Source organism: Scaptodrosophila lebanonensis, unplaced genomic scaffold (assembly GCF_003285725.1).
Source record: "Scaptodrosophila lebanonensis strain 11010-0011.00,11010-0021.00 unplaced genomic scaffold, SlebRS2 tig00000101-arrow-pilon, whole genome shotgun sequence".
Taxonomy (NCBI): Eukaryota; Metazoa; Arthropoda; class Insecta; order Diptera; family Drosophilidae; genus Scaptodrosophila; species Scaptodrosophila lebanonensis.
Window position 1 is genome coordinate 2,239,846 of NW_022060569.1, and position 26,687 is coordinate 2,266,532.

At 36.2% G+C, this 26,687-nt stretch overlaps 1 protein-coding gene across 2 annotated transcripts in view; it reads left to right on the forward strand.

Annotated features, from left to right (window-relative positions):
* The first annotated feature begins 844 nt into the window (after positions 1-844).
* Positions 845-26,687, forward strand: part of LOC115628077 (dnaJ homolog subfamily C member 16) — a 91,120-nt gene continuing 65,277 nt past the window's right edge. Inside the window, exons 1-3 of one of the 2 annotated variants that reach the window (XM_030524050.1) lie at positions 845-1,202; positions 24,548-24,945; positions 25,001-25,147. In XM_030524050.1, coding sequence (XP_030379910.1) covers positions 1,048-1,202; positions 24,548-24,945; positions 25,001-25,147 — 700 coding nt within the window. In that variant the 5' untranslated portion in view covers positions 845-1,047. The remainder of the gene's footprint in view (positions 1,203-24,547; positions 24,946-25,000; positions 25,148-26,687) is intronic. The other variant, XM_030524051.1, reaches the window with a different exon arrangement.

The following is a 26,687-nucleotide window of genomic DNA, read 5'->3' on the forward strand; positions in this document are numbered from 1 at the left end:
TGGTATTAAATGGTCATTTATTGCTAATGAATTAAGTCCTATATTACACTAAAAGTTTTAGACCTTCAAATCGTACCACAATTTTCGTTTAAATCATAATAGTTCTGTCTTTACAAACCTCCAAAGGCGATATGTACTGCATAAAATAAGCTGTGAGCCACTGTATGTCGTTTTTAGTTCGACGATACGTCGTTTTTAAGCGACGTAACTCCGCGCAGAGATATGTATGTCGTTTTCGGGCATCAAATCTCCAATCGGAGCTATGTCGTTTTGAAACGACATATGTATGTCCGCGCGGAAATATGTCGCTTTTAGTTCGCCGGAGATATATCGCTATGCCATACTGTTGTCAATTACGATGCATACAGGGAATTATATATATCGATATTTAATTATATCGATGTTTGGATGTTTCAACTCTAGTTAATGGGGATACTACTACTAGTTCACTTTGCAGATATAGTTCTAAATAAACGTTCTTAAATTGTTAAAATTATGGTAGGACAATAATAGTAATTAAAAAGCCGAATTGAAAAACTACATTACTATTTTAGTTTTGAGTTTTAAATGAAGTTTACAGTTTCTCGTAACAGAAGATATATTAAAATCAAGAAAAAATATTTCGCAGAATAATATCGCACAGCCGCATTTCATATTTTGGGGCGCCATCCAGCTATGTGATATTATATATTTTTTTCTTTCTATTGACATATGTATATGTATGCCAACTCATAAAAGGAACTAAATGAACCAAGGGGGCTATGCCCAAAGACTTAGTTCAACAGTTCCTTTTAGTAGAATAATAGAACTAGTTCGACCCGGACCGAACCAAGTCATCTAATAGAAATAAGGGATTAATTTGCCAGGACCTCGTTTGGTTGTTTTTAAAGGCGGAAAAATTATAATAAAATGCCGTAATGTGTTTAAATATTGTGTTGTTTATTAAACGAAAGAAGTTTGTTGCATAAAATTGCAGTCCTAAGCCAATACAGTATATATGAGCTGATGCATATACAGTGATTTACCATTATTAGTCAAAAAGCAAAAATGTTTCAGAATTTGCTTTTTTGCTTTCTTTTGATAAATGGTGGTTTTGATTTGTGCAGCTCAGCGTCAAAAGATCCTTACGCCACACTTGGTCTAAGCAACTACGCCACCACGCAGGATATAAGAAAAGCCTTTAAACAATTGGCAAAGGAATGGTAAGAACAACCGCTTGTGTATGTACATACATATGTATGTATGTATATGTATGTCTCAATGAAAAATTATGGTTTTGATTGGAACGAAGGTTTCTAAAAATGTACATTGAAAACGGTTGTTATGTTATGGAGATATGAAAATATACAGTTATTACCATACTGTTTACTATAAATAGATACATAGGTTTATACAAGGGCGGCCAATAATAAATAATAATTTATGAATATGATCAACAAAAAATTTCAACAAATCTAACTTACTTCCATTTTAAGGCGAAATAGTGCTCCATAATAATGAATGTGTGGTCGACTTCATATTTCGAAACGCCCTTGTAGACTTGAGGCTGAAAAGTACAATTTTATCTGCAGAACCGTAAATATTATGTCGGTGGCTACGTCACCACGGCTATTAAACATCTTTAAAGATGGTGTTGGCTGTTCGATTAGTAATGCCATTAGCATCAGCAATATCTATAGTTGCCAATTGACGCCTTTAAAGTATCAATTCTTTAATTTGCTTAACGTGTTATATATCAGTATATGTTCTTCATTGTCTTGGGTGTGGCTTGTCTTCAACGCTTTCTCGATCTTATATGTAAGCAATGAAGAAATTGTGCATATTGGTGCAAATTGACACATCAATAATACCCGTTCTACCAACTTAAAAATACAAAGATTTGTCCCTATTGAAACATCCGTCCGATTTCCGGGTCGTATTTACACCTATTTGTACACCACAGTAAATTATCACAATAGCGACACAAATACAAAGAGTGGTTACTTTTCTGCATACGGATAATGGTTTTTACAAGGCATTAAAATAAATCTAGTTGTATTTAATTTATTTTAAAGATCCCACCGATAAATTACAACGATTTTTTTCCCCCTTCCTTTGCTACTAGTGATTTTCCGTAACCCTCGTAAATCCTAAATACTTTTACTCAAATTTCAAAAATACACCTGGCTTTTGCCTTTGTTTTCGTATGTAAAAATTCATAGCTAAATTTTAAAGGACAGACGCATAATCACTAACTGAAGTATTTGTCAAATTTGATTTAAAAATTCCAAAAATTACGGAATTATGAAAAATCATTAATTGTGGTTGAGAGGGGGAAAGTGGAAAATCCTGAAATTCACATGTTCTGCGTTAAATATAAAGCATCTTGGACTAAAATTTTGTATCTCTAGATTTTATATTCTCCAAGATATAGATGATTATATGATCGAAGTTTTGGAAAATCCACTATAATAAGTGAGGGGCGTATAATAAACAAGATAGAACGCTACAGTCGAGCAAGCCCGACAGTAAAATAGCCTGTACTCTCCACAAAAAGGAAAAATTAAAAAAAAAAAAATTAAAAAAAATTAAATTATTAAAAAAAATGAATGAATTAATTAATTAAAATAATTAATTTAATTAAATTAGAATACATGTTTATGTTCAGTTTAAACAGCATACATTTACATCACGTACCTATGCGTGTTTATATGCGTGTATGTATGCAGCACAAAGTTGAACCAAAGCAGCAACAACAACAACAGCTGCGGGCAGCGCTGCCGACAGAGCTGCAGGCAGCGCATGAGCAGCGATTTTACTTATGGCTATAACTTTCTTCAGAATTGACCTATCATGATGAAATTTGGCACACGGACACATTAGTACTAACTGGATGTACCTACTAAAATTGATTTTTAAATTCCGAGAATTACGGAAGTTATAAGAAAAAATACAAATTGCGGGGGAGTGGGGGGGTGTATCAGAAAAAATAAACAAACTCGTTCTGCCTAGGGCTTATAGGAACTTTGATACCAATTTTGGTTATCCTAGCTCTTGTACTTACTGAGATCCTTGCGCTCATACAGACAGACGGACAGACGGTCAGACGGACATGGCTATATCGACTCGTCTTCTCATCCTGATCAAGAATATATATACTTTGTGGGGTCTGCCACGCCTCCTTCTGTGTGTTACATACATGCGCACAAAACTAGTATAGCCTTTCACCCTTTGGGTACAGGCTATAAAAATAAAAGAAACTCGTATAGCGTACACACATAAGGCATACATACATATGTGTACAACATTTGATGTCTCTAGCTCTTAAAGCCCACGTATCGATTCGTGATTATCAATACGCCCACATGCGCCACCTATAAACAGTTGTTTTTACAAGATCCACGCTGCAGCAGCCAACTTTAAGACCTCAACCTCCACTAACTTTAAGGAGTTGCTTGTCTTCCTGGTGTGCTCTGGACCGACACGGTTGTGTTCTCCGCTGATACGGATCATTTAAGCATTGTATGTGTAATTAAAATCCTTAAGTATTTGAACCATTTGCCTGTTTTGATCGCCATTGAAGTCTAATAAAGTGTTATTTCAATGCATTTTATTAGACTGAGTTAAACGGCGAGATTATTATTGGCGCTGCTGTTAATTCTCCCGAAGTGGGCCCGTCTCTGTCAAGCTTCGAAGCGCCAAAACATGCTACGTATTTTAATAGGGTGCTTCGCCAGGGATGCAGCTGCCAGCGCCAACCACGTCCACGTCGAACTTATATCGTGTGACGTACAATATGCGAGTTTATTTATCTTAAGTTCTTATACTAACAACGTAAACAGACTTAAACCACTTATATTAATGTGTGGAGATCCAACAATTACCAAGAAAAATCCTAAAAAATTTTTATGAAGAAGGTTTATAAGCGACAGTCTGATCGAATACAATGGCAATCGAAGGTTGGGATTTCAGATTAAACCAGGTAAAGTAAAAGTCGGAATTGCTTCTGAACAGACCCTATGTTCCTGCTTTCTTTATTATGAATACCAAACACAAAATCAGTATTTGAGCACAGAGCGTACTAGAAAAGGGTACATAAGGTTAGAAGTGTAAGGGCCATCAAATTTCTTGAACCAACGTTTTGTAAATCCAAGTACACCCTTGGCCTTATTTACAATACTGGATATGTGAATTGACGATATACGCTGCAATGGCACATTGCCGATCATGTACGTGACTAAATAAGGTAGAGTTCGATGAAAGATCATGAACATGGCACCAAGATTTCATGTAATTGAGATCATCCTGCAGGTAGAGTCAAGGTAGGTCATTGATAAGTAAAGTAAATATTAAAGGGCCAAGATGACTTGAGACAACAGATGATGATGCAAAAACAGGCTTAGAGATATGGGCATTTCCACAGAAAAGTCCACCATGACCGCTTTTTCTTCCGAGTTTTTCTTTACTTTTTATATCAAATTTTATTAAATTGAAGAGTTCAAAGCTCTACCTAGTTGCAATATAGACTTACAAAGTTCAAGTTAAGGTTTTAAGAGCATTTTATCTTTACCATTTACGAATCTAAGAGTTATTGTGCAACTGCGCTCTTATTGCAAAATGCTAGCTACAACAACAACAAACCTTCAAATAAATGCAGATGAGCAAACCAAAATCAATTAACAGTAAATTTTTGATTTGCTTTTACCCTTCCTACGTAACATCACGTCAGAAAAATTACATTTATTCTCATTATCTCTACGCTGATGATCACAAATGCGTGAAAATTTGAAATTAAACAAAGTTTAATAAAGTTTATTAATTGTAATAAAAATATCAGCAATTTAGCAAACAGTTATTTTTATTTTGAGTATGTAATGTCACGTCGGATTGTAAGTAATTTCATTGCATTGGTTTTTTTTATTTTAAATTTACTTTCAATTACCGTGAATGCAGATGGCAGTTTCAACTAAAAGTAAAATTTACGCAAAACGGTTTAGGGAAAAAATAAAATCACATTCGCTTAAGTTAGTGATAAGTCGTAAAAATGCCAAAGAGAGAGCATCGAGATACAAGAAAAAATTATTCGGATTAAACGACAAGAGACATAAAAAAGCAAAAGAGCATAACTGCCGAAAGCAGCAACAATTCCGTTTGAAAAAGAAGAATGAAGGTGAAATAGAGATCTTTCCGCCAGTCAGTCACCCCACCAAATGCAAGCAAACCTTAGGAAAGGCGTTAAATAAAGTAAAAACTGATTTGCCGGTAAACCCAGAGAAACGAGCACAGATCGTGGACATCCTTTATAAAAAGTATAGATTACCTTTGCAACGGACTGAATCGTCAATACAAGGGGAAAAAAACATTTAATTAAAGATTTTCACTTCGTTGTGCAATATTAATATCCAAGCTGCAGGTTGAAAGGATACATTAATCGTCGATGGAAAAATAGTTCCCAAGCTTTTTATGTTGCTGACGGTTTCTGAGCCGTATGAAGTATATAAAAGGGAGAGAATTACTGACTACGTTAGTAAGTCAATTTTTTATGAATTGCGACCAACTTTCTTGTAAAATACCACATAACATGTGCGTGTGCAAATACCATACCAAGTTCGCATTTATTTTGCAAAGCAGTGCAGAATTCATAATTAATTTTCATCCAATATTAAAACTTTTCTGAAATCTGCCTGTTGCAATATTAAACACGAAAAATGTATGACAAGTAATTGTAGAAATTGTATAAAAAATGTAAAAAATGATTTAGTGCCCCTCAAATATTTTTCTGCCAAGTTAGTTATTTTTACTTGCGTTGATTGGCGGAGTAAAATCCTATGACATCATCAGATACAAGCTCACCATAATAAGCTCAAGACCATAACAAGCTCAGACATAATAAGTACGATGTTTCCTGCTTTTTGACATCACTTGTTAAAACAATTCAAAAAGAATATGGCCAGTTTAAAAATATTTATATATTTTCAGATGGGAGCAGCTCCCAATTTAAAAACAAGTTTATTGCACGGATTTTGCCTGATTTCGTTTCTGAATTTGGTTGCAAGGTTCTAGAATGGAATTATTTTGCAACTTCTCACGGCAAAGGTGAGGTCGATGGGGTAGGAGCGATAATAAAAAGGAAAGTTTGGCATACAACAAAAACAAGATGCGTTTTCCTTTCATAAATGTGCTCAATATAACATAACTGGAATAAGATTAATGTATATTTCCTCAGAGCTGGTAGAGAAGTTTTCTACTTTGTTAACTGAAAAGTGGGAGGAGTTGCGGAACATAACTGGTATACACCAGATTCATTATAGCCTGTACCCAAAGGGTGAAAGGCTATACTAGTTTTGTGCGAATGTATATAACAGGCAGAAGGAGACGTGGCAGACCCCACAAAGTATATATATTACAGATCAGGGTGACAAGCCGAGTCGATATAGCCATGTCCGTCCGTCTGTATGAGCGCAAGGATCTCAGAAGGTACAAGAGGTAGAATTACCAAACTTGGTATCCAGGTTCTCCTTTTTTTATTCTGATGGGTGTCCACTCCTCCGCAATTCGTGTTTTTTCCATAACACCCGTAATTCTTGGAATTTCGAAATAAATTTGGTAACTCCATCCCGTTAGTGATTATGTGTCAGTATGCCAATTTCATCATAATAGGTCAATACTGAAGAAAGTTATAGCCATAAATAAAATCGCTGCCCATGCTCTGCTTGTAGCTCTGCCTGCAGCGCTGCCCGCAACTGTTGTTGATGTTGCTGCTTTGCTTCAACTTTGTGCTGCATACATACACGCATATAAACCCGCAGAGTCACGATACTGATGTAAATGTATGCTGTTGAAACTGTTCATTAACATGTCCTTAATTTAATTAAATTATCTAGTTAATATAATTTTCGACTTTAGCATTCCTTTCTCGTTATACTCTGTACATAAAATGTACAAGAGTATATTAGGTTTGCGGGAGCTGAAAATGTAACAGGCAGAAGGAGGCGTGGTCAGCATGACGAGAAGAGTCGATCTAGCCCTGTCCGTATGCCCGTATGAACACCTGGATCTCAGAGACTAGATGGGTTATGTGTGTACGCTGTGCAAGTTTGTTTTATTATTTTGATTTTCCGCCCCACATGCCTTATGTGAATACGCAGAAAATGTGTATTTTGGAATATCCCTCCTTCTCCCATGCAAATCGCGATTTTCTCTAACTCCCGTAATTCTTATAATTTCGAACTAAAATTTTGCAAATACCCCCAGTTAGTAATTATGTGTCCGTATGCCAAGATCATGATATACCGATTTAACAAGAAGTTATAGCCATAAATATATTTGCTGCTGCAGCGCTGCTCAAGCGCTGCCCGCGGCTGTTGTTGATGCTGGTGCTTTGGTTGACTGCGAACATGCTTACAAAGACACGAATATACGATCATAAACATACATACACTCACATAGACGCAAAAGGAAGCATCTCCGACCCCATAAAGTATGGATATTCTGAATCAGCATGACGAGGAAAAAATCAATCTAGACTTGTCCGTCCGTCTGTCCGTCTGGATGAACGCAAGGATCTCAATAACTATAAAAGGTGGAACAACCAAAGTTGGTATCCAGATTGTCCTAGGTCCGAGAAAGGACGAGCTTATTTTATTTTTTGGAATTTTCCCCCCCTTCCCCCACTACAGAATCAATAGCGTCCACAGTTCAAATGCTACCTAAACCAAACTTTGCAGACATAATTTATATATAATTATCTACTGTTGTTTAATTTTATCCAATTCGGTCAATCCTAAGAAAAGTTATTAGCGAAACAAGTTCTCTCCAGGCGACTAAACTAAATTTTCTTTAAAGATTCTATCAATTGTTACACCAAAACCTTTAAAAACAAACAATAATCGCAATGCTGTCTGATAAAGTTACAAACAACAACTCAGCCCTCGTCAAAGGTGGAGTGATCGACCACCAGTATTTCAACGAGAGGATCTTCGACGCCACCATGGCTCGCATCAAACAATATAGGGAGTCATTGTAAAGGTCGAAGAGATGAGTCAGCCCAAAACCTCTGTCAGAGAAATTCCAACCGCTTCAAAAGTACCTGAAGTGGAGGCTGAAATTGCACGCGCTTCAATTGTTCCTGAAGTGGACGTTGATTGCACATCTCGGAATTCAAGCCCAGTTGATCAACTGGTTGAGATGGCAGACAAACGGGCAGAGCGCCTCAGGCAATACCTTACACAGGTGCACAAATGCCTAATGGGTAATGATATCGTGGAACTTCTAGATGCCAAGGATAGGATGCAAGTTTTATGGTCAGCTGTCCAAGGCACGCTCGATAAATTGGTAAGCAGATATGAAAGTTTCGCCTTTAATATAGACGAAATCGATTTGCTGAGAGAAGAAGTTAGCCTTCTTTGCCGGAAAATTGACAGAAAAGCAAATAACATCAAGATACTGAAAGAAGAGGTTGCTCAAAATAAAGATTCCCAATTTAAACGGCAACTCAGAAGACTGGACAATATTTTACGAGCTGTTCAAGGAGGCCATACACGAAAGGAAAGATCTCAGCAACGCAAGGAAACTTAATTACTTAAAGACTCAAGGGAGAGGCGAAGATGGTAGTTGGCCACCTGCTGAACGGATCAGCCAGCAAACTATGATGCAGCATGGGAGCTAATTTGCAAGCGATATGAAAATATTCGCCGATCGTCTGCGCACGATTTATGAGCTGGAACCACTGAATCATGAGTCAGAGGAAAGCATACGCAAGTTTTTGGATACAGCAATGGAAAGTATCCATATCATTAAAGAAAAGGGTACCATTGGGCAGGATGCATATGTCATTTTTGCTCAAATATTGCTAGGCTATTGATGATACAAAATTAAGGCGATGATTGCCTATCCCGTAGCAGAGTGCACGAGTGGTTTCAACGTTTTCAAAGTGGTCGTGAGGACATAAATGACGATCAACATGTGGGCCAATCAAAATTCGTGATCACCGAAAATTCCATTGAAACTGTGCGTGAATTCATCAAAAATCAGTCAAAATCATCATTGATGGAATTGGAATTGAACATTTCCAAAACATCGATTCCTGAACCAGAAGGAGACTATTTTGAATAAAATAAATTGATTTTGCCGAAAAAACCATTTGTTCTGTTTTTTTTTTTTATTTAAAGTCCTGTTTACTTTGGTACACGCAGCGCAAAATGGCGAAATTCTCAGAAGCGGAAGTTACTCGAAACGGCTCAATCGCATCTTGTAAAACCGCTGATAAGGAGGTCATGTTGGGAAAGACCCAAGGGTCGCCGAGCGATTTGGTAAATGTGGAGCATAAGGACGGCAAACTGGAGAGAGAGGAGCAAAAGCCTCGGAGGAAAGCAATCATATTTCACCAGCAGCTCGAACCCATCAGATTGGAAAAGAGTCCAATTAAAACGAAGAGGGGTCGTGTGAAACCTGCCCTTGACCTTCTAGGACCAATTTGAAAACAAGGGCGTGCTGAAGCCAGATTAAATTATTAAAAAAAGTGAATTTAATTAAATAAGTAATTAAATTCAATTAGAAGACATGTTTATGTTCAGTTTTACATCACGTGCCTTTCACCCTTTGGGTACAGGCTATAAAAATTTAAATGAAGATATGACTTAATATAGCATTATAGTCTAAACTTAAAAGATAACAAAGCCTAAAAAAGAAAGATGGAAAGAGAGGGCTAGAGAAACAGGGGAAGAGAAAGTTGGAAAGAGAAAGAGGGAAATCTCCAATCCGGTGGGGCGAAAATTGAAATGCCACATCACAGTCGTAAGTGGTCAGAGATTTCCCCGAAGATAAATATAAAGAATAATTTTGATAGAACAGAGAGAGAGTCCTGTCGAAAGTAAATGTGAAAGATCATTATAATGGCTGTTGTGCAGTTCAGATCATCCTGCAGGCGATGAAAATGAGAAGGGTCTTTGTAAGTCAGAATAAGTTTCACATCATCAGCATACATAAGAATATGAGAGTGTGACAAGGTAGAGAGAGGAGGTCATTAATAAATAATTTAAAAAGTAAAGGGCCACGATGGCTACCTTGAGCCACACCTGATGATGCAAACACGGGCTTAGAAATGTGCGACCTAAGCAAGATCCGTTGGGTCTGTTTCTAAGATAAGATGAAATCCAACACAAAAAAGTGGAGGGAAATCCTATGCGACTTAGCTTAAAGATAAGAAGATCATGGTTCACAGAGTCTGCTTTACTGAAGTCAGTGTAAACGACATCAGTCTGCATTAGAATAAATGCTTTGTTTATGTTTATTAGTAATAATTAGACCTACGCACATTCTCAATTTTGTATATAAACCCTTGCATTTCAATCAATAAACAGACAGAACCACAAGAGCACTCGTGCAGCTCTGATCTCACATTTCCTTTCAGCTCCTCCGAATTACACTTGGTTAAAGTACCGATTGTAAAATACTCAGCTACTAGTTTATGACTAGGGGCTAACTCAACAAACAACAACATGGAAGTAAATTCCAGGAAATTGGTCGTAGTAGACCGTCTCTTTCTGAAACCATGTTGAGCCGGAGATATGACAGATTTACAGAGGTGGTGCAAACTATATTTTATATACATGAAATGTACAAGAGTATATTAGGTTTGCGCGAGCTGAAAATGTTACAGGGAGAAGGAGGCGTGGCAGACCCCACAAAGTATATATATTCTTGATCAGCGTGACAAGACGAGTCGATCTAGCCCGTATGAACACCTGGATCTCAGAGACTATACGAGCTAGAAACACGATTTAACAAGAAGTTATAGCAATAAATATATTTGCTGCCCAAGCGCTGCCTGCAGCTTTTGTTGATGCTGGTGCTTTGGTTGTCTGCAAGCATGCTAACACAGATACGAATAGACACGCATAGACATTCATACACTCACATAGACGCAATTGATTTGTAAATGTGCAATTATACACCGTTTACGTGAGTTGGAATACCGAGAGAGGTAAAATCGATCAACATTTTTTTTTAAATTTCTATAATTACTTTTCTAAGCATAAGTATGACGGCTATGTTGACATCAACCGCACTATACAAAAAGGACCAATTAGTTGCTAAAATAAGTTCAATAAGCAGACAAATTTCCTTTGCGAAAGCAAAGTGTGGGAATAAATGTGTGATTTTAAAATGATAGGGAGATTTCTAAAGTAGAGTGGTAAGTATCTTCAGACACTGACAGGGGTGAAGACCTAGAGACAACTGCGCTACTAGGGTCAGTGACATAGACGAGATCAAAAATTTGGCTTAGGTGATTAGGTATAGAAATAATTTGAAACAAAGAAAGGTCCAACAGGCAATGCAATAATTCATTCAAAAATTACTTTTCTATGTTAGGCAAATTAAAATCACCTACCACAACAAACGCGTCACTGTCACGGAGATGAGTGGAAATTCTTTTAATACAAACAAAAGTTACTTTAACAGCAGGAAGTCGAAAAATTGCAGCGCTTCTCTTCATTAAATTTTTTAGGTTGCTGAAGAATATTCTAAATTATCCATATTGCAAAACAAGTAGGGAAGCTAAAGTCGGATGTCCCGACTTTGAAATATTCTTTACATGTGTTTAGAATAATTATAGAAATTAAAAAAATTAACAAAATTTAAAAAAATTATCATCGATTTTACCTCTCTCGGTTTTCGAACTCACGTAAAGGGTGTATAATTGCACATTAATATAGCAATTGCGAGTGAGTGGATGCATGTCTATTCGTGCCTGTGTGAGCATGTTTGCAGTCAACCAAAGCACCAACTTCTATAACTTCTTGTTAAATCGGTCTATCATAGTGAAACTTGGCATTCGGGCACATAATCACTAACTGGGGGTATTTGAGGGTATTTAAGAGTTTAGTTCGCTCGACTTTAGCATTCCTTTCTTGTTATACATACAAAATACCATGCTTATGGTAAACCCTAAAATCCTGGATTTTAGGGAAACCAGTTAATTCATCCCCTCCTGGCTGAACTTGTCCAGCGGATATGGCGTTGCTTTGGACATATCCCACTCTACCACCTAGGACTCAGTACACGAAATATTAAAACAGATCGACCCTCGTTGCAACAATTAAGCTGAAATGTAGATAAATGTATTATGTACTTATAAACCACGAATGCACTGACTTATATACTAAAGAGCACAGAAACGAAATAATAACGTCCGCACAATTCGACTTCCAACTTCGACTAACAATGAAAGGCTTAACATACGCACATATGCTGTGGACCTTAAGTTAACAGCGAGCAAGACAGAGCAAAAGACTAACCTAATTACAGCTGTTATTACAAATTAATACACTTTCGAGTGCATTTATAATTATTTACAACCAACTTAAATCTAGACTTCAAATATTTTTCGACTTAATCTATTTATTTTAAATATAAAAGACATCAAATGCCCACACATATCGATGTCGCTACTAGAATGAAGTTTCTTCTCCAAGCAAGTCAGAGAATCCCCGTTCAAACGGTTATGTGACCTGTGAAATCTCTTCACTTTATCGGCACATGTCAAATTATAAACGAGAAAAATAAATATATCTAAAACATGCACTCAGATATAGGGTTCAGATACATTTAGGAGATTTTTAAATGAAGAGCGAACGCTAAAGTCGAGCAAGCCCGAGAGTAAAATACCCTGTACTCTCCGCAAAAAAAAAAAAAAATATATTGTTTTTTTAAATTAAATTAATTTATTAAATTAAATGAAAAATATTCAATACATATGTACATACAAACATGGAAAGTGAAGACATTTTTATGTACAGTTTTAACAGCATACATTTGCAGTAGTAAATGCAGTACATGAATAAGTCAAAGCAGAAACAACAACAACAGCTGCGGGCAAAGCTTCTTCATAATAAACGTAATGAAACTTGGCATACGGACACATAATCACTAACGGAATGTAATTATCAAATATGAAATCGAAATACTACTACAGACAGACGAACATGGCTATATCGACTTGTCTTGTCATACTGATCAATAATATATATACTCTTAGGAGTGTTCCTTCTGTGTGTTACATACATTCGCACAAAACTAGTTGACCCTTTGGGTACAGGGTATAAAAATATAATTGAATAAAAAACCAAAATTGCAGACTGCGGTAAATTAATTATTGATTAAGGTTTGCAGTACCACCAACATATTATCCGAACTTTACGGCCAACGATCTACCAAGTAGTAACCTATGTAGCTCATGGTAATTGTTGGTGATCGACAGACGGTTTATACCAAGTCGATATATGTAGTTTAAATATGTCATTAACTAGCAGGTATTGCCCGTCTTAACCCGGCTCAATATAATGTTTCCAATTGTATTTATTTTGTGTGTGCATAACCTACCCATATGTTTTCACCTTATAAGTTACCAGTAGGAAGGCATTTAAGGTATTTAAATGAACATTTTCTGTTCTTGACAAAAAATTGTTCAGTAGTCCGTTACATTTTTGTTCTTGCCAAACTATTTCGTTAAACGAACATGACCACTATAACTAATATTTTTTAAAGCTCGTTTTCCCCCCTTTGGATCACCAATTAGTCAGGACAAACTTTTTTATATATAGAGATAACGCAACGTTTTAAGATGTGCAAAAAAGGGGAATAATTATAAGGGTATATCCTAATTTTAAATTCACATTTGAGTCTTTTCGTGCCATATTGAGTCAATACGGTCACGCACAAACTCGGAATATGAAACACGGCACTCGTGTCAATGCCGTGCAGCGATGAGCCACGATCTAAAATCATTGACAATTCTCATCTCAATTTGCTAGAGTAAAACTTTCGATAGTTGAAGCCACCGATACCATCAAAATATCGAAGTTTGAATGCAAAAAGCAGAATATTTAAATAATAAAATCTAATTATTTATTGAGATCAATAAGAACAAATCATATATGTATGTACATACATACATCTGCCCGCAATGCGAAGCAGAATATGCGTAGCTCCGTTATTCGGTTTCTGCTTTACTATCGCTTACGCAGTCGTTGCCTAGCGACGGTAACTGTAAACTTTTGGCGTTTTGCCTTTGCAATTAACATTAAATGGTCAAAACGAAAGAAGAAGAGCGAGCCAATGGCTTGCAGTTGTTGTTGTTTTTAGAGCATTATTTTTTTTACAATCAAACAACTGTGTTCGATTGCCCAATCTATACATTAATACGAATGTACATACATGCTATATTCATACACAGGCATACATACATACATACATACATATGTATGTTTCTCTTTACTTTTTCAACCTTACGTAGAGAACCGCACACATAGACACGAACTGTTGCTTGTTGTGTGTGTGAGTGTATATAATTTTAAATTAATTAACATTTCTTGCTCTGTCAGTGCAAGACGAATGTACATACATACATATGTAGGTACATATGTACATACATAGATGTGCACATACATATGTATCTATGGACATTTACACATTAGTGTCTCACATTTTGCTTTGGCTATTTCAATCGTTTGCACGCAACTACACGAACAGCTGCTTGCATGTGTGTGTGTCTATGTATACTTAGTTGTTCCCAACTGTTTGATATTTTGTATTGTTTGTTCTGCCTGCTTTTGTAAAATGCATATTTTGAAAATCCTTGAATGCAAAGTTGTAGATTTAGTTACGTAGATTACATTACCCAAATTTTAAATCGATCGGACTAAATTTATAACACAAACTTTTCATTTGAAATAGTGAATAAATATTAAAACCCCAATAATTCAAGGTCCAACACAAATTTCGAAAATCGAAGTATGCAGTTTTGTTTGTATTCCTTAATTGATTTTAGAAACTAAGTTTTAAGTCGATCGGTTGAAAAATGCGGATTTTTCAAACAAACTTTGGAGCTACTTTTCCCCCTTTGGAGCTCGAATTTTCCAAAATCGCTTAATGCACATTTACACTATGATAGGATACTTGACCAGAAATTTCAGCTTTCTAGCTCTTACCGTGTGGGCTGTGGGCTGTTGACGCGGTTTGCTTTTGTGCCCCAACATTTTTTTACAGGAAAACTCCCATAGTTTGGGCCCCAAAAAAATATCAAAAAACCAAGTATACAGTTTTTCTTGGAATTTCTGAGAGTATACAAACTAAGTTTAAAGTTAATCAGATGAAAACTGTAGATTTTTCAACCAAATTTTGGAGCTTCTTTTCCCCCCTTTGGAGCTCGAATTTTCCAAAATCGCTTAATGCACATTTACACTATGATAGGATACTTGACCAGAAATTTCAGTTTTCTAGCTCTTACCGTTTGGGCTGTGGGCTGTTGACGCGGTTTCCTTTTGTGCCCCAACATTTTTTTACAGGAAAACTCCCATATTTTAGACCCCAAAAAATATCAAAAAACTAAGTATACAGTTGTTCTTGGAATTTCTGAGAGTATACAAACTAAGTTTAAAGTTAATCAGATGAAAACTGTATATTTTTCATACAAACTTTGGACCCTGTTTTCCTCCCTTTGGAGCTCGAGTTTTCCAAAAATCCCTTCTTAGTGGGCACCTAGACTATGAAAGGATACTTGAGTCCAAATTTCAGCTTCCTAGCCTTTACCGTTTGGGCTGTGCGTTGATCACCAACCAGTCAGTCAGTCAGTCAGGACAAACTGTTTTATATATATAGATAAAAACAAATTTGAAGTTAATCAGATCAAAATTGTAGATTTTTCATACAAACTTTGGAGCCTGTTTCCCCCCTTTTGGAGCTCGAATTTTCCAAAACCGCTTCTTATCGCCCACATTCACTAAAAAAGGATACTTGAGTCAAAATCAGCTTCCTAGCTTTTACCGTTTGGGCTGTGCGTTGGTCACCGATCAGTCAGTCAGTCAGGACAAACTGTTTTATATATATAGATTATTTTAATTGTTTTGCTTATTATCAATGTACTGTATAATGTATAAACTGTTGCTTATGTGTGTGTGTGTACACACATTTTCATTTTCAGGCTGTGCCTGTTGGATGGGCCCTTGGAATCCCCAAGGCACCCAATTCCATGGGTGTACATAATAAATATGTATACATTTATGTACATACATATGTATACATACGGACAAAATTTATAACACAAACCTTTCATTTGAAAAAAAGTGAAGAAATATTAAAACCCCAATAATTCAAGGTCCAAAACATATTTAAAAAAAACCAAGTATGCAATTTTATTTGTATTCCTTAATTGATTTTAGAAGCAAAGTTTTAAGTCGATCGGTTGAAAAATGTAGATTTTTCAAACAAACTTTGGAGCTAGTTTTCCCCCCTTTGGAGCTCGAATTTTCCAAAATCCCTTCTTAGTGAGCACCTACATTATGACAGGATACTTGAGCCCAAATTTCAGCTTTCTAACTTTTACCGTTTGGGCTATGGGCTGTTGACGCGGTTTCCTTTTGTGCCCCATGAAAGCCCCAATAATTCAGTCTCCAAGACAAATTTCAAAAAACCGAGTATACAATTTTATTTGTATTCCTTTACTGATTTTAGAAACCAAGTTTTAAGTCGATCGGTTGAAAAATGTGGATTTTTCAAACAAACTTTGGAGCTAGTTTTCCCCCCTTTGGAGCTAGAATTTTCCAAAAGCCTTTCTTAGTGTGCTCCTACACTATGATGGATACTATGAAAGGATACTTGAGTCCAAATTTCATCTTTTACTGTTTGGGCTGTGCGTTGATCACCAATTAGTCAGGACAAACTGTTTTATATATAGAGATAACGCAACGTTTTAGGATAGACTATGTGCAAAAAAGGGGAATAATTATAAGGGTATATCCTAATTTTAAATTCACATTTGAGTCTTTTCGTGCCATATTGAGTCAATACGGTCACGCACAAACTCGGAATATGAAACACGGCACTCGTGTCAATGCCGTGCAGCGATGAGCCACGATCAAAAAGCACTGACAATTCTCATCTCAATTTGCTAGAGTAAAACTTTCGATAGTTGAAGCCACCGATACCATCAAAATATCGAAGTTTGAATGCAATAAGCAGAATATTTAAATAATAAAATCTAATTATTTATTGAGATCAATAAGAACAAATCATATATCTCTATATATATAAAACAGTTTGTCCTGACTGACTGACTGACTGATTGGCAATCAACGCACAGCCCAAACGGTAAGAGCTAGGAAGCTGAAATTTGGACACAAGATCCCTCTTATAGTGAAAGTGAGCACTAAGAAGGGGTTTCGGAAAATTCGAGCTCCAAAGGGGGGAAAACGAGCTCCAACGTTTGTATGAAAAATCTAAAATTTTTATCCGATTAACTTCAAACTTAATTTGTATACTCTCAGAACAATTCCAAGAAAAACTGTATACTTGGATTTTCAATATTTTTCCTGCGGCCTGAATAATAATGATTTCCGGTGGAAAATTCGGTAAACGAAAAGCTATCTGCAATCAACGCACAGCCCAAATGGTAAGAGCTAGGAGGCTGAAAATTTGACACATGTTGTCTTCAGTGGTGTAGGTGAGCACTAAGAAGCGGTTTTGGAAAATTCTAACGCCAAAGGGGAGAAAACGGGCTCCAACGTTTGTATGAAAAATCTACAATTTTCATCCAATTAACTTCAAACTTAGTTTGTATACTCTCAAAAAGAATACAAGAAAAACTGTATACTTGGTTTTTCACCATTTTTCCTGGGGCATGAAAAAGGGGGGGTTTTCCGTGGAAAAATTTAAACACAATCAACACCCCACAGCCCAAACGGTAAAAGCTAGGAAACTGAAATTTGGGCTCAAGTATCCTATAATGGTGTAGATGCGCACTAAGAAGGGATTTTGGAAAATTCGATCTCCAAAGGGGGGAAAAGTAGCTCCAATTTTTTTTTGAAAATTCTGCATTTCTGAATCGATCAACTTTAAATTTGGTTTTAATCTATAAAAGAATACAAACAAAACTGCATACTCGGTTTTTCGAAATTTGTGTTGGAGCTTGAATTATTGGTGTTTTAATATTTATTAATTTTTTCAAATGAAAAGTTTGTGTTATAAATTTTGTCAGATCGATTTCAAATTTGGGTAATATAATCTACGTAACTAAAATTACAACTTTGCATCTAACGATTTTTAAAATATGCATTTTACAAATGCAGGCAGAACAAACAATACAAAATATCAAACAGTTGGGGACAACTAAGTATACATACACACACACACATACATACATACATGCAGCTGTTCGTGTAGTTGCGTGCAAACGGTTGAAGTAGCCAAAGCAAAATGTGAGACACTAATGTGTGAATGTTCATTTGTACACATGTATGTACATACATACATACATATGTATAAAAGTACATTCGTCTTGCACTGACAGGGCAAGAAATGTTAATTAATTATTTTAATTTTTCTTTGTTTAGTACATTTGGCATAAGGGGTTTTTAGGACAATGGACTACAAGGGCGTACGCAGGTTGGGCAGGGGGGACATTGCTCCCCTTAGAAAGAATTTCGCATTATGAATTACACCAGCACCATATGTATTACATACGTACATACGTCTGTATGTATAGTATGTATGATTTCAAATTTGGGTAATGTAATCAACATAACTATATCAACAAATTGGCATTCAACGATTAAAATATAGCAATATGTTTTTTACTTGCCATATGTATATCAAATATCAAATAGTTGGGGACATCCCATACACACACTCACACATACATACAACAAGCAACAGTTCGTGTGTATGTGTGCCCATGCATACATACATATGTACATGCATATGTATGTATGCCTGTATATGTATGTAGCATGTACATACAAAACAACAACAACAACTGCAAGTCATTGGCTCGCTCTTCTTTCGTTGTGACCATTTAATGTTAATTGCAAAGGAAAAACGCCAAAAGTTTACAGTTACCGTCGCTAGGCAACGACTGCGTAAGCGATAGTAAAGCAGAAACTGAATAACGGAGCTACGCATATTCTGCTTCGCATTGCGGGCAGATGTATATATGTATGTATATGATTTGTTCTTATTTTATTTTATTTATTTTATTATTATTTCCTAGTGCAACAAGAAATAAATTCTTATAAATTAATGCACTAGTCACTAGAAACATACAATTTTCATTAAACAAATTTAAGACGGTTTGATTAACCTGCTTAACCTATTTTATAAAATTGAAGTTAAATCTAATAGACTATATTATGTTGTAGATATTTTATGTTGTTAGTTACTTATTTTTAAGAACAAATTTAATTTTTCCCTAAATTGCGATGCACTACTAATTTTCTTTAAATATTGAGGTAGCTGATTCCACAGGCGAATAGCATGAATAAAGAACTGCCGTTCAGAACAGCCAAGATTGTATCGTATACTGTTTATATTATTGGTTCTTGAGGATGCACTAAAACGTAGTTTTTCAAATAAATAGCACGGTTCTCTGGTATATATAATTTTATGCATCATAATTAAGTTTCTAGAATCTACCCATGTTCTAAACTTCATATGGTAAATGCTGTGTGCCAAACTGGATATGTGCTCTCCCCTCTTTACATTATAAACATATCGGGCTATATTATTATATGCTACATTTAGTTTGTGCTGAGAGGCACTATCGCAGTTACTAAAAATTTCGATACCATAGCAGAGCGTGGGTATCAGATAGGTTTTAGCGATTAATAGTCTGATATCTATGGGCAAAAATTGCTGAGTCAACGAAAGTTGTCTGAGTAAGCCATAAGTTTTTCCTGCAGCCTTGGATATGTGATCACTCCAGGACAAAGAACGGTTTTCCGTACTAAGTAACTTTTTATATATTATAATGCATTTCGATTTACCAGGATTTAGTGACAAGCCATTGCACTTAGCCCATTTACTAACATTTGACAGTTCATCATTGCATAAGTTCACACACTCATTTATACTACGTAACGGACAACTAACATACATTTGGACATCATCAGCGTACATATGAACACTGCAATTGGACAACGAGGCTGGGAGATCATTAACATATAACGAGAAGAGGAGTGGACCAAGGATTGAACCTTGGGGTACTCCACGTTTTACAGGTAGAAATGTTGATATAACACTATCGGTTGTCACAGCTTGGCTTCGTCCATGTAAATAGGACGATATTAATTTTACAGCACTGCTTGTAAAATTAAAGAATTTGTGTAACTTAGTACATAAGATATTATGATCTACCGTGTCAAATGCTTTGCTAAAGTCTAGAAGCATCAAAAATGTAACATTACTATCGTCATCGTATCGGTGGCTTCAACTATCGAAAGTTTTACTCTAGCAAATTGAGATGAGAATTGTCAGTGCTTTTTGATCGTGGCTCATCGCTGCACGGCATTGACACGAGTGCCGTGTTTCATATTCCGAGTTTGTGCGTCACCGTATTGACTCAATATGGCACGAAAAGGCTCAAATGTGCATTTAAAATTAGGATATACCCTTATAATTATTCTCCCTTTTTTGCAAATCGTCTATCTTAAAACGTTGCGTTATCTCTATATATAAAACAGTTTGTCCTGATCAACCCACAGCCCAAACGGTAAAAGATGAAATTTGGACTCAAGTAGCCTTTCATAGTATCCATCATAGTGTAGGAGCACACTAAGAAAGGCTTTTGGAAAATTCTAGCTCCGAAGGGGGGAAAACGAGCTTTAAAAAATATTAGTTATAGTGGTCATGTTCGTTTAACGAAATAGTTTGGCAAGAACAAAACTGTAACTGACTACTGAACAATTTTTTGTCAAGAACAGAAAATGTTCATTTAAATACCTTAAATGCCTTCCTACTGGTAACTTATAAGGTGAAAACATATGGGTAGGTTATGCACACACAAAATAAATACAATTGGAAACATTATATTGAGCCGGGTTAAGACGGGCAATACCTGCTAGTGTATGTATATGTACATACATCTGCCCGCAATGCGAAGCAGAATATGCGTAGCTCCGTTATTCAGTTTCTGCTTTACTATCGCTTACGCAGTCGTTGCCTAGCGACGGTAACTGTAAACTTTTGGCGTTTTGCCTTTGCAATTAACATTAAATGGTCAAAACGAAAGAAGAAGAGCGAACCAATGGCTTGCAGTTGTTGTTCTTTTTAGAGCATTATTTTTTTTACAATCAAACAACTGTGTTTGATTGCCCAATGTATACATTAATACGAATGTACATACATACATGCTATATTCATACACAGGCATACATACATACATATATGTATACATATATGTATGTTTCTCTTTACTTTTTCAACCGTACGTAGAGAACCGCACATATAGACACGAACTGTTGCTTGTTGTGTGTGTGAGTTGTGTGTATGTGATGTCCCCAACTATTTGATATTGTTGCTGCATAAAGTTATTAATGAAAACCCTAATGCCAAATGCACTAAACAAAGAAAAAATTACTTTTAAAAATGTTACATAATTTTCAATTAATTAACATTCTTGCTCTGTCAGTGCAAGACGAATGTACATACATACATATGTAGATACATATGTACATACATAGATCTGCACATATGTATGGACATTTACACATTAGTGTCTCACATTTTGCTTTGGCTATTTCAATCGTTTGCACGCAACTACACGAACAGCTGCTTGCATGTGTGTGTATCTATACTTAGTTGTCCCCAACTGTTTGATATTTTGTATTGTTTGTTCTGCCTGCTTTTGTAAAATACATATTTTGAAAATCCTTGAACTAAGTTTTAAGTCGATCGGTTGAAAAATGCGGATTTTTCAAACAAACTTTGGAGCTACTTTTCCCCCCTTTGGAGCTCGAATTTTCCAAAATCGCTTAATGCACATTTACACTATGATAGGATACTTGACCAGAAATTTCAGCTTTCTAGCTCTTACCGTTTGAGCTGTGGGCTGTTGACGCGGTTTCCTTTTGTGCCCCAAGAAAACCCCAATAATTCAAGCTCCAACCAAAAATTTAAAAAAACCGAGTATGCAGTTTTTTTTATTGATTTCAGAAACCAAGTTTTATGTCGATCGGCTAAAAAATGTGGATTTTGGAGCTGAAAACTAGCTCCCCCCCAAAATCCCTTCTTAGTGAGCATCTACATTATGACAGGATACTTGAGCCTAAAGTTCAGTTTCCTTACTTTTACCGTTTGGGCTGTGGGGTGTTGATTGTGTTTCAATTTTTCCACGGAAAACCCCCCTTTTTCATGCTCCAGGAAAACCCTAGTTTGAAGTTATTTGGATGAAAATTGTAGATTTTTCACACAAACGTTGGAGCCCGTTTTCTCCCCTTTGGCGTTAGAATTTTCCAAAACCTACACCACTGAAAACAACATGTGTCAAATTTTCAGCCTCCTAGCTCTTACCGTTTGGGCTGTGCGTTGATTGCAAATAGCTTTTCGTTTACCGAATTTTCCACCGGAAAATCATTATTATTCAGGCCGCAGGAAAAATATTGAAAATCCAAGTATACAGTTTTTTTTGTATTCTTTGTGAGAGTATACAAACTAAGTTTAACGTTTTTTAAAGTGAATATGAAAATAAAGCTCCTAATACTATTAAAATATATGAAGTCATCTAAAAGTTTATTTTGTTTACTTTTTATTGTACCTTTTAAGTTTTTAAATCGTATATTAAATACTTTGAAACTATCTGTTGAAGGAACTGTTGAAGGAACTGTTGAAGGAACTGTTGAAGGAACAGTTGAAGGACCGATAGGTAATTTTTCCAAGTCTTAACTGAATAGCTTACTTAGCTTAATAGAGTGAATGATCGAGCGAGTAGATTACGATTCATTTAGTTTGTTGGAATATTTGTATATTGGGGTATTTCAGATTTACTGCACATGAAATGTACAGAAGTATATTAGGTTTGCGGGTACTGAAAAATGTAAGAGGCAGAAGAAGGCGTGGCAGACCCCACAAAGTATATATATTCTTGATCAGCATGACGAGACGAGTCGATCTAGCCCTGTCTGTTTGTCCGTCTGTCCGTATGAACACCTGGATCTCAGAGACTATAAGAGATAGATAGATAGAGACACCAAATTTTGCACAAAGATGCCTTATGTGTGTATTCTATACGAGTTTGTTTTATTTTTTTGATTTTCCTCCCCCACTTCCCCCTATGGGGGTTTTCCCGATTTTCCATTCGTATAATCGCCTATATCTCGGAGACTATAAGACCTAGGTACACAAAATTTTAGTCCCAGATGCCTTATGTGAATACGCAGAAAATGTATATTTTGGAATTTACCTCCATCCCCCCCGCAAATTGCGATTTTCTCTAACTCCCGTAATTCTTGGAATTTCGAACTAAAAATTTGCAAAATCCCCCAGTTAGTTATTATGTGTCTGTATGCCAAGTTTCACTATGATAAACCGATTTAACAAGAAGTTATAGCCATAAATATATTTGCTGCTGCAGCGCTGCTCAAGCGCTGTCCGCGACTGTTGTTGATGCTGGTGCTTTCGTTGACTGCACACATGTTTACACAGACACGAATTGATGCGCATAGGCATACATACACTCACACAGCCGCAATTGCTATGTAAATGTGCAATTATACACCATTTACGTGACTTCAAATACCGAAAATCGATCAAATTTTTTTTTTTAATTTTCTTAATTTTTTTTTGTTTTCTATAATTATTGTAAACATATGTACAGAGTATTTCAAAGTCGGGACACCCGACTTTACCATTTTTACTTGTTTTTTTTTTTCAAATCATTGACAAAACCGACATTAAGTCTTCCAAACCAAAACAATGCACATTCGTAATTTTTGTGGAAATTCGATGGCTTAGCCTTATTTTGGAGAAACTCATAAGCAAATACCCGGTGCAGAACAGGCTTTTAAAGCTCTGTCACTTACCACCGAAGAGCAGTACTTTGACTTAATACTGACCCAACCAAACTCGAACCAAAACGAACTTCAAAGTTCCCAAATTTCCGAGCATTGAATGAGAATTTGTTATTTCCTCGTTTTATTTCTGAAATTCAAGTTTTGCTTCAACAACACCAGCTGGGGGTTGACTTCACTAATGCTTAGTACAACTGTGCTAAGTAGAAGTAATAAAGATCTAAAAATAAAATATGTAATTACTGCTGTTTTATTTGATGCTCAAGCAGATCTCCAGGATTATATGAAAGCTACCATAGAAATAAATATTCCGTATAGAACTCTATCCGCCTGTGATTTCGTTCGCAACTTTCGGTCGATCTGTGGGATAAAGGTAGTGTCCTGACTTCATATACTCATTGGTACTGCAGTTGAAGAAATGGAGAGTGGGTTATTTGCAAATTCCGCATGGACGAGCTAGAGATCTCATAAGTGCAGACTCCAACTTTACGCATTCATTTGATGTATTCGAATTGACAACGAGGCTGGATATGATATTCGTTTATGGATAAGGGTTAATATTTGGGTGCCATAGCATACATGTACATATACATATGTGTAGCCGACAGCAGAAGCTCCGATGGGTGAAACACTGAAAATACCGCAATAACCACAATCTAAAAGTTTTTTCTCCTTGTATTATTTGTAGTCTTGATAGGACAATTTGTAATATATGTTAATTGTTTTTCCAGGCATCCAGATAAAAGCAATCATCCAGATGCTGAAACAAAGTTTATTGAAATAAAGCAGGCCTACGAACTCTTATCGGACAGCGACCGCCGGCGAATGTATGACCAACATAGGATAATTGATGAAGACTCCCATTTTTTTAAACAAAAACATGATTATAGTAGATATGAACGGTTTGGGTTTGATCCGGTAGAAGAATTATTTGGAAAACATTTTTTTTTTGATCACGACATAAGCATATATCATAAATTATCAGTGACGACAAAATACTTCGATCACACTATCCTACCAAAGAGTGCAAAAACGCTGTATGTTTTAATGTTCTATAATGATTGGTGCTTCCGGTGCACTCGTCAGGTTGGATCATTCAAAAAACTAATTGACACTCTTGAGCCTTTAGGTAAGATCTTAATATTTATTATAATAAACATGTAAAATAGTCGTCTTTTTTTTAGGAATTCATTTTGCTACAATTAATGCTGCTCATGAACCTGCTGTCTTAAGAAAAACAGGGGTCGCTGATGTTCCTAAGTTGCTGCTTATTATGGATGGTCATAGCTATGTTTATCGTGAAAATAATTTTTCTACACAAAAAGTTGTTGGTAAGTTCATCATCGTAATGTAGATGTCAATTCAAAGATAACAGCGTAATCTATATATATATAACAAAGTCGTGCTTGTACTAACACTTATAAAGTCGAGAACGGCTGGACCAATTTGCAAGTGTTTTGAGAGCAAAGAGATGCAGCCCATCAGACGGCTAGGTTAAAAAGAAGAAATCGCGCATTTAAATGTATACAACGAAATGTGAACTCATAACCAACCTGTTACCCGGCGGGCCACTAGTACCCCAAGGGTAAAATGCTATATTAGTTGTTTGCGAATGTAACACACAGAAGGGGGCGTGGCAGGCCCCACAAAGTATATATATTATTGATCAGGATGACAAGTCGAGTCGATATAGCCATGTCTGTCTGTCCGCGTTTCCATCAGTCTGTCTTTATGAGCACCTGGATTTCAGAGACTATAAGAGCAGGAGACACCAAATTTTGCACAAAGATGCCTTATGTGTGAACGCTACACGATTTTGTTTTATTTTTTGGATTTGCCCCACTTCCCCCTGTGGCGGATTTCCCGATTTCCCGTTCGTATAATCACCTATACCCTGGAGACTATAAGGCCTAGGGACATCAAATTTTAGTCCAAGATATTTTATGTGAATATGATGAAAATGTGAATTTTGGAATTTCCCCCCCCTCCTCCCTCTCCCACGCAATCACTGATTTTCCATAACTGCATCTCAGCAAGTACAAGAGCAAGAAAAACCAAACTTGATATCCAGATTCTCCTAAGTCCGAGAAATTACCAACTTGTGTTTTTTCTCTGATTTTGAACATTGAATATCTTTGAAAATAAACAACCGATTTTCAAGTATGAGATATTTTTATTTAATTTGGTTCTGTACAATTTCTTGAACTGAGGTTTTCAACACTGGTCTACTCAAGTCAATCGGTTCACTAATGACAAAGTTATTCAATATTTACATACCGACATAAAAGATGGCGCACCCTGTATATTTAATTAATTAATTAAATTCTTTTTAAATAATTTAATTTAAATCTGTTTTTTTTTTAATTTTCCTTTTTTGGAGAGTACAGGCTATTTTACTGTCCGGCTTGCTCGACTGTAGCTTTCCCTCTTGTTTTTCTTAATTGTATTCTAAAAAAAAAATCTTTCTTTAAATGTGTTCACGGCTACGCAAATGGATGACTAGTGTGTCCAATTTTGTGACATGAATGGAACGTGCACATTTGCAACCATCCGATTTGGGATTTCTTGTGCGTTATTGTCTGCCCACTTAGGCCTTAGATAGTTATTTTTGTAGAAGGTCCGCCCTAAACCATCCGATATGTTTGATAAATTCGAATATATAATCTCGATCTAAATTTTTGTTAAATCAGCGAAGCTGCTTAGGAAGGGTTTCCCTAGCGAGCTGCTTAGTGATGTGCTGTGACAGAGAAGGTACTTAACGTCGCCTTCCCCTCTTTATCTTTGTTGCTTCTACAGAAATCGATAAAGAGTATGCAAAGAGTCTGCCAACGAGACAATACCACTCTGTGCGAGAAACCCAATCTGGTACTG